Source organism: Kryptolebias marmoratus, linkage group LG24, assembly GCF_001649575.2.
Source record: "Kryptolebias marmoratus isolate JLee-2015 linkage group LG24, ASM164957v2, whole genome shotgun sequence".
Lineage (NCBI taxonomy): Eukaryota > Metazoa > Chordata > Actinopteri > Cyprinodontiformes > Rivulidae > Kryptolebias > Kryptolebias marmoratus.
The window spans coordinates 19,639,324-19,649,314 of NC_051453.1; the positions used below are offsets into that span (position 1 = coordinate 19,639,324).

The 9,991-nt window shown below is 40.5% G+C and overlaps 1 protein-coding gene across 2 annotated transcripts in view; it reads right to left on the bottom strand.

The window, feature by feature from the left end:
• The window catches only part of atp10a (ATPase phospholipid transporting 10A), a 41,801-nt gene that overhangs the window by 18,833 nt on the left and 12,977 nt on the right, over window positions 1-9,991 (bottom strand). For both annotated transcript variants that reach the window (XM_017423372.3, XM_017423371.3), the window contains exons 7-10: window positions 8,454-8,706; window positions 8,138-8,355; window positions 7,862-8,056; window positions 1,121-1,676 (exon numbers count right to left, since the gene is read on the bottom strand). In XM_017423372.3, the coding sequence (XP_017278861.1) occupies window positions 1,121-1,676; window positions 7,862-8,056; window positions 8,138-8,355; window positions 8,454-8,706 (1,222 nt within the window). The remainder of the gene's footprint in view (window positions 1-1,120; window positions 1,677-7,861; window positions 8,057-8,137; window positions 8,356-8,453; window positions 8,707-9,991) is intronic.

Here is a 9,991-nt window from a genome sequence, read left to right on the forward strand (position 1 = left end):
AGAGGGAAGTCTGGGTCTCCCTGCTTAGGCTGCTGCCCCCGCGACCAGACCCCGGATAAGCGGAAGAGAATGGATGGATGGATGGATGGATGGATAAATTACATAAACATCTTCATACAATAAAATCTTAGAATTTTTTGCTGAAGATAAAAAAACGTTGTCTCCTTGTTTGCTGAAACATTTTATTAAGGACTGATGTCTGGTGAATGTGTAAAAAGTCTGAGTGGGTCTCTGTGTGTGTGGAATACTAACAACACGATACATGTTTGCCATTAGAGAAAGAACGTGTTGCTCATGGAACAACAAAAAAAAAACAGAATACAAAAATAAAAACAGAAAAGGAAGAGGAAGTTTCTTTTTGGTTCCAGTCAAGATAAGCAATGAGTTTAGGTTTTCAAAGAAAAAGACAGGCCACCCAGTAGACACAAGAGAGTATCAAAGGGAGGGTTGGGCAAATAGGGGTGAGGAAACATTGCATTCATTATCAAAAAGAGAGGAATTCAATGCATGCAGTGTGGCTGAAAGGCACAGATATACTTTCTCTGAAGGAATTTTTCAACAAAGCCAAAAAACAATTGATTTTTTGTTTTTAGTTTCGCTTGGATATGAGATCAAAATGTACTTATCTCAGTTCATTTGTTAAGAGTATTTGGGATTAAACTAATTAAACAAACCCCCATAGGTATCCAGGGATTCAAGAAAACTAAAGTAAACACTGGATGTACATCTGCAACCTATTAACTGTTGGAGTCAGTCCAATTCAATATAGTTGTCACAGCAAATCGACTCAAGCAACACAAAAATGGCTGTAACTCAGTCAGTTTTACAAATACTGAGCTACGATTTGATTTGGTAGCAGCTGAGTCACCCCAACACATTGTGAAGAGCTAACACATCACACATGATCACTCAATATTGTGTGAGATTGCGTGTGAATGACCGCATCATTCTCAATATCAGCCATCAACAGGAACATTATACAGACCCCAGTCACACCCAGTTCAAATCACATCATTACTACATACCTATATGTAGTATACCTATATCAACATTTAACAGAGGTCTTATTTTATCTTCAACAACTGGATATAGGAGGTGACATAAGTGAGGATTTACCTACCTGTGTCAGGAGGTTTGATGAGGTCCATGATAACGGAGTCTGCTCCTTTGGTATACACGGTGATTTGATCGGTGAGAGGGTGTCGAACTACCACGGACATGCGCTTCCTGGTGGAGTCGAAGCCCAGCGTGTGCAGCAGCTCAAAATTCAGCTTCCCCAGATGAGGCAGCTCCACGGTCACCTGGTCAGGGAGCCGCCCGACCAGGGAGCACTTGTAGGCCCTGGCGGCGTACACCAACGCTGCCTCGTCAGGCGACTCCGCCTCGTAGCGCAGCTCTCCTTCCTCCATGTTGCAGGAGGCCTTTCTGTCGTAGGAGGGTGGGACGTGGTTGAAGGTGGGCTCCAAACACCCGGAAAGCTGCTCCTCGTTCAGCTTGGTGAGTGTGCTCTCTGCTGACGGCGAGGAGAGCAGGCTGGAGCAGCCCTTGTTGGAGGAGCGGTTCAGGCTGGAGGAGCTGCTGCTGTTGGAGCCTGAGGTCAGGCGGCTGGGGGTGAAGCGTTTTATGAAGTCTTCGATGGTTTTAACTGGAGACTTCAGCTCAAACCTCATCCGAACCTGGAGAACGTGGACAAGCTAGATGGTTACGCCTAAAGCAGAGGCAAGCAGGAACACATTTATAAGAACATCTGAAGACCCTGAAGTTTCAGGCCAAGGAATCAGACTTTCTAACAGACAATTATTCATGAGGAAGAACATTTCACCATCTCCTTTTACGTAGTATGATACAGCACTTATAGAAAAGTACGGATATTTTATTCCTTTTTTGCTAATAGAAATCAGTCACGGTCAACCTAAATTGGCCTTTTGACCAAAAAAACTACTTCAACGACAAAGTGAAATCAAATTTCTACAAATTTATGCCAATTAAATAAAAATATGTACTGCAAGGGGGGCGAATAATTATGAAATCACTGAAAAAGGCCAATTTATGCTGAAAATAACTTGATAGCAATAAAAGGGTAAAACATCCAAGGGGTTGACTACTTTTTATAGGTAGTGTATACAGCTTTTTGTGCATGTAACACTACTGCAGAACTGACAAAAACAGCTTGTTATTTATTCAGGATTTAGTCTTTAAATTCCATTTTTTGTCTCACTTGCACAGTTCCTACCTTGTGGCTCGTTTTGCACAAATTAAACAAAATGAGCAGCAGTTCTGCTTTTTGTTCTAACAAACCAAACCTGAACAAACTGGACCTTTGTGGTGAAACCTTACAGAGCACAGGAGATAAAAATAAGCTTTTCAGACACGAGGAGCCGCAGCAATGAGCAAGATGAGACAAATAATGTGTCTTTTCAACATGAAAATGTGAAACTGCTCAAGTGGACGCATCCAAATAACTTTGGGAACCTAAACATGAACGTATTTGTTTTCTCATGTGCCTCAACTTCGACCTACAGCTGCTAGGTTTAATCAAAGCTAACATAATCTAACAAACAACCAGTTACTGTCATCTCGCATGTGGCTGCCATCTTTATATTTTCGCACAACACAAACACAAGTTGGTATGCTCCCCTGCAGTCAACAGTCAGCAGCTTTCTCTCATGTGACCCAACTGTGAGGAACAGGGAGGACAGCAAACATTGAGCCAAAGCTGGAATAACTCAAGTTTGAGAAAAGGAAAGCCTCCTGAAGGAAAAGAAGTGGTGTCAGTCATGTGAGCAGACTTTATTTCAGTGAGCACATTAAAATATGTAGCTGCTTGAAAATACCAGCAGCAAAAAGTCGCTGCTTTGAAGAGGAACGTGATAAATTCGCTTCAACGTTAGAACGCCCAATCCGAAATACCGTGTTGTCCAAAATGCCCGGTGCACAACTAAGAACAACGTTCAAGCTATCCTGTAACAGTACATTCAACTATTTTATAGAGCTACTGCTTCAGATGCTGAATCAATTTATTCTGGAGAGGAACAGCATTAAGAAATGTAGAGATAAAGTTTTTCAAAGTTTGATTATCTGATGAGTCAAGAGCTGTGAAACAATCCTGCAGTTTGACCTGAAAGCCTTTTTCTTGAGAAACCTCAGGCCAGGGCTCAGACGCCTTCTGGCCGCCCCGGTGTGATTTCTGAATGGACCGAGGCGGCGAAGCTAACCCAGCCCTGATGTGCCTCAGTGCTGCGAAGCGAGGTAGTAACAGAGGTGAAAGGGTTGGTTTCATGTTTTGAAAGTCATACGATGCAGACGTCAGTCGCACATTTAATGCGCTGTGCTCCTCGCCAACACACCCGAGTTCTTCTTCACGCCTCTTTGAATATTTTCTCCCCACTGTATAACGATGGACTCCAAATTATTTAGAAGTGACATTTTCCACCTTCCCAGATTGCTGGACAGCAACAGTTGTGTCTCTGACTTCATTGCTGATGTCTTTCCGCCTTGGCGTCGTGCTAACACACACCTGTTTGCTCCAGAGCAACAAACTGACAAAACTCCTGCTTTTACAGAGGTGATCACATTGATGATGATCAGTTCATCAATACATTTGATCAGCAGCTCCTGGCTGATACTGAACCTCCTAGGTCCTGCAGAAGCAGAAAGGGTGGTCTTAGGTTTTAGAGCTTTTTCATTTTGTTTTTGTTTGGGTTTAATAAATCAAGACAAGCTGGAATCTGTTGTGAGATTTTGTACACTTCAGGTTAGATTTGAAGAATTTTAGAACCTGATAAAATCTGATCATTCTTATTATGTCCTGATAAGCAAAACCCTAGAACTAAAATGGGGTGAACTTTTTACGTCATCTGCTGAATTTTTGGTTCTTAAAGTGATGTGATGCACAATTACAGCGAAACTACAAAGCTTCCGGGGCAGCACAAAATAGGAAATACTCTCCTGTACCTGAACTGTTAGGGATTTATGTAGGTTTATGAGCTTTTTTATCAGATTACCTAATCCTAACCATTGACCCTGCTACAAAGGAGGAAGTTGTTTGGTCTGTTTAAAAGGGAGTTTTTAAATTGAGGCTGAGACTCAATAAAATTAAATAAATAAACACTACCGTAGTTAATTTTAGCAACTGAAATACAAACAGTGTTTATTTGTGGTACACTGGCTGACTTTTAAGACGATGGATAAACTTTTGATTTCCTGTCATTTATTTGCCAACCTGATATTTTAGGTCAATCACACTCTTCTACATTCGTTAGAATCTTAAGAGAAAAACAACCAATCCCTCTGCCTGGCAACATCTAAATGTTGAAAGCCATTATTAACATTAAAATATACCACAATAACAAACTTCATCATGTTTTAATGTGCTAAACAGCTAGAAATAAAGTACGGACTCACAAGATTGTCACTGTATTGCCACAGAAAGCGGCAATACAAGCATTTCATGCCATTACTTCAGCTGTGTTATTTCAAATTTTTTATTTTTCAGTTCAGTTATTTCAGTGGTGTTTATTATTAAACACCACTGAAAAGGAAGCCTCAGTAGATACTTACTAAACAATGATTGTAAAGTATGAAGAAGAATGTCTTTGGTTTGAGAAATTCATCAAATGGATTTTATTGTCATTCATTTCATAAGATGCTTTGGGAAAACTAAAAAGGCCCGGCTTTAGTGTTTTTGCACAACTGATGAAAATGCCCCCCCAGGCAATAACGTTTCAGCTAACCCTTCATTCTCAAGGTGGTGCAGTACGACAGCGGAGAGGGTGACTCACTGCGTGGTCTCCCGACAGCTGGAGTCACGGCTCTTACAAATATACGAGCATAAATCCCTCAGTTGACGGGTTAGCCACAAGGGCATCACAATAAAATGTCAACAATTGCACTAGCACAAGGGCAACAAATCAAAACAATAAAAAAAGGAGAGAGAGAAAAAAAGAAAACTGGAAGGAGACCATATCTAAGTCAGTGAATTTGTGTATATTTACACATCCCTCCGACTACAACGATAACCTTGAAGGACAAACACAGACCTACATAAATAATGTGTCGCTGTGTAGAGTTTAATCTGAACCGATCTGCCTCCCTGAGAGGCAGGGCGCGATGGCGAGCCGGAACAACGCTGCATTTGGGCTGGAGAGGATGTCACCTCCGAGCAGAACAACCACACCCGAACTCCCACAGAAGCGAAACAAAACTCGGATACACAGCAGAAATGTTTGGCCCGAGCACATCAAAGACAGAGGCAGCAGAACAGTGAAAGCTACGTGCAAACACACATTTCACTCCGTTTAGGAAGGTTTCTGAAACATTCCAGTTACAAAATCGCTCGATTTATCGTTTCAGAAGAACAACTTTTAACTTAATTGATGCTCCTCATAATTTGTCTTAAATTTTATGATTCTGGAGGAACATTTTGGACTTTTTGGAGTGAAAAGTTGTGAACAAAGAGAAATAAGAGTTTAAATCTGACAGGAGTGACAAGCTAAAGGCTAGTTTGATTGCAGCCAAGACCAAAGTGAGCTGCAGTCATCTTAAAACTGCTCCAATACATACAAACACTATTTTACAAACCTTTACACCACTGTCAACCTTGCACTGCTTGGTTATTTACTAGGAAGGAGAAATGATTCCTTTTGAATATTTACACTCTAGTTAAAATGGTCAATTTCAAAGAATTAAAATTACTGTCAGGACTGTGTGTTTATTTATTTATTCAAAATACACCGGCACCTAGTAGTGGCACGCCAAGGTGTATTTAATAGTGCTTTTCCAGTCAGTTATATACACCTCTCCAGAAAAAAAAAAATAATTATGTCATGAATTCTAAAAGAAAAACAAGTTGTAGCATCCCAACATTTGTTTCTGCCACTGTAGTTTATTTTGAAAAGAGTATAAAGTGGAAACTATGATTATGGCTGAGCTCAGCTTTACAATCAGAATACATGCCCTCTCTCTACAATGATCCATTAGATTGATGAAAATGAAAGAAAATAAACAGCCCTGGCTAGCAGAATTGTTTCTGTACCAGCAGAGGTTTGTTTTTTTTGCAGCAGGATTTAAGTAGAAAAAGTAACATGAAACAGGGAATGGCCCTAAATCATGAAGTGAAACATAAAATTAGCTCTGGTTAAGACTGATTTCTGCTTTTACACAGTTTGTTGGGAGGGGTGTGTGTGAGGGGAGTGTCAAATATCTGAAGAATAATTGCTGGACCATGCATATTTACACAGAATTGAACGATTGTTTGCAAGAGCAAATACCTGTATTGACAAGCTAATAATGGCTTGTTTGAGCATACCCAGTTCCAAAGCAGATTGCTGTTTTCTTAAAAACAGCCCCCCGTTTTCAAAATTTCAAAGCGGTTCAAGCAAACGCCATTTTATGAGCCTTTACACCACCATAAATTTTGCATTCCCTGTGTTTTGTTGGCAGAAAAATTTTAATATTCCCGCCGGATGTGTCCCAGACCGCACAACTAGCTGCGGCTGCCATTATTTATGCTTATAACCAAATAATTCCAATAAATAACTGTGTCATGCAAAACTAATGGCCCTTTCTCATTGGCTCTATTTGTCCCGACTTGGCACGGAACTAAAGTCTTTCCACTGGGTGGTCCCACCCATTCCAGAACAGCAGCATCCGTTATATTATTTACATATATTTTTAAAAATATATAGCAACACATGTGGCAGAAAGGTTTAAAAAAAAGCATTTGCATGAATTTTTCTTTAAACTATAGGTGTTTAAAAATGGCAAAAACACACTTTGATCTTGGTCCTGTTCAAACTAGTTGTTAGCCTGTCAGTCTGATCAGAATTAAGTAAGTAAATGCATTTTATTTATTTACTACCTTTTTAAAAAAAAAGCCTTCCAGTTGTAACCCCTACGGTCTCGATCTCTTTCCCTTCTGTCCGTGTGCAGTGGACTCAACACATTTGTTTAAGAAAAGTTAATAAAACAACCAGGATTTAATACATTTAAACACCTTATGATAAGGTCATGAGAATAGCTTGAGCTAAAAGCTGTTGTGCACCCATGTTTTCAAGAATATTAGCAATATAAGGTTTTGAGATTAATCATTAGCTATTAAGACTGGATGAATCTAAAGTATTTTACTCTTAAAGTGGGCAACAAGTAGCTTTTTTAAATGATGAAGAGACCTAACCTGGGGTCCTCATTTCTCCAAACTGAGGGCATTTAAAGAGCTATCTAAAACAGGTAAGGTATTAATTGTTCATAACCTTCACAGAACCCCACACAACTGTCCAAGATATCCTTTAAATATTGTTGAAGTTATTACCCCTGCTTCTTAAGACCAACTAAAAGAAAAAACAAAACAAAACTTGAGATCCATTGCCCGTATGTATTATTTTTAAGGATCTAAAAAAACCAACAATTTCAAATTAGCAATTTATGTATGCTGATTTTGTAATGTTTACTTATGCAAATAACTGAAGGTCCAATGGTAAAAGGTAAATACAGTAGATTATTGCAATGTTTGTCCCATTCTCTCCTTGTTTCCTGTCAAATGTTGACCATTTAACCACCAAAGGAAAGTTCCCTTTAAAAATATTCTACTTTAACTTTTTTTAATCCTAAAACTAAGCTGTGTTGATGTTTCCCAATGCAGACAGTGTAGAGAAGCAGTTCATTTGACAGTATGAACAAACTCCAAGAACAACATGGGCGGACGCAGCAAAAGGAGGACGCCACATTCTGTAAACTTCAGCACCAATATGCTTGCAGCATCATGCTACAAATCCAGCCTCCTCCCGTGTCAAACACACACGTTTTACAGTAAATAGACACAATGAATAGCACACACACAGGAAAGGGAAGTGATGGTCTTTACCTTGTGCCTGGGCTGATTGGGGGAGGACACCACCACTGTGTTGCAGATGGTGAGAGCGACAAAGAAATCCATGATGTCAGAGAGTTCGGCGGGCAGCTGGGACATGGGCTGGCTGTGGAAGCGCATGAAGTCCATCTGACTGCTGCACTCATTGACTTTGTCCAGGAGCTGAGGGTCAGGGGTGACGTCTTTCTCCTGTGAAATTGGAGGGGGGGGGTATTAGTGGAGAGCAAACGGGTCAAGATGGTGGATGGTGGGACAGTGAGTTGAACTGACCATGGGGCTGCTGAAGGCTGTGTGCTTCGACAGGATGCTGGCTCGCTTGGCCTCCGCCCTGCTGCCTGTCCTGCGGTGAGACTTGGTGCTGTGGGAGCGCAGCACTACGCGGACACTCTGGTGGCTGGTTATGCTGTCCCGCCTGGGCAGGGTGCCACCTCGAGACATACATTCCTCCTCCTCTGAATCCATTTCCTGATACATGGCAATTCTTCTGGCTACACAACATACACACGTATGACTTTAAAAAGTGATGGGGATTCAATGTTTCCACTGAGGGGTGTATGTCTGTGTGAGCTGGCTTGGCTCGGCTCACCATTTGCATCATGGGAGTACTCCACCCCTGCCACAGTGCAGCGTCGGAACACCATCTTGTTTTCCGTCAGCGTGCCGGTCTTGTCAGAGAAGATGTATTGCATTTGGCCCAGATCCTCAGTGATATTAAGTGCTCTACACTGCAGGTGAGAGTCTGTCTCCTCGTCGTACAAATCCAAGTCCTGATGGATGAAGTACACTTGGCAGATTTTGACAATTTCAATTGACACAAAAAGGGAGATGGGTATCAGCACCTAGAGGAGAGGGAGGTGTAGAAAAGATTTAAAGCTGCTCATTACTTAAATGGATCAGAAACAAAACAGTTTAAACATTAGGCTTTGAGTGAAATCGCAAAAACAGGCAGTTAAAAAAGTCAGAGCTAAAACCAAAGATTGATCAAAAGAGACGTAAACGGTATAAACAAATCAAAGTAACACATCATTAGTTAAAATAACTCGATGAAAGTAGAAAAAAATATGACTAAATTAAACAGAAAATTGTTAAGATATGATTAAAACAAGTGACAATAAAAATGGAGCCTAAAGAGCTAAATAAAATGCAATGTTGCTAAAAAGCACGCAATACAGTAATGTGCCATATACTGTTAACACATCATAGTAATGCTAACAAAAAGTTTGGCATAATGGGGAAAAAAAAGTGTCATACGCTATTATAAAATGATATGACATTGCGATGTATTTGAGTTCCCCAGCGCTCACAACAACACATCAAGAGTAGGCTTGCAGCAGTGCACTGAGATCAAAATGGAGTCTGCACAACGTTTTGACCAGCGCATTGGCTGGTGCTTATGTCAGACATCGCAAGGAGACAACAAAGACGTGCGAGGAGGAGACAGAAGCAGCTGCATGTGCTGTATGAAGGTAAACAGATGAGTCAACAACGCAGCACCGCATTAATCATTAGGTGCGCTCTGGATGATAGAACGACCAATCAGTTTGTGGAAATTACTGATGCTGTTACAGACCATGTGCCTGAGGATTTGACGTCTATGCAGATGGGGTTTACATTTTGACTGAAGGTTTGTTTGCATTATCATTATTATAATGATTTTGTCTTTGTGTGGGTTTGTGTCTGTTAGAAAAATATCTCAACCAATGGAAGGATTTTAAAGAAACTCAAAGTAATCACTGGATACATAACTACAACCCCTGGCAAAAAGTATGGAATCACCAGTCTTGGATGAGCACTCATTCAGACATTTCATGCTGTAAAACAAACTCAGATCAAAATCATGATACAATAATAAGGTCATTCCAAGGTGCAACTTGTTGGCTTTCAGGAACACTCAGAGAAATGAAGAAAAAACATTGTGGAAGTCAGTAAATGATACTTTTATTGACCAAACACAGGGAAATAAATATGGAATCACTCGATTCTGAGGAAAAAAGTATGAAATCACTCAAATTGGAGGTAGAAAATAAGAACACACCCAGTCTATTTTCTTTCCCTAAATGGACACCTGTCCCAGATTAGATGTGCCCGTTAGTCTGCAGTTAAAAACACCTGCAGTCATGACAC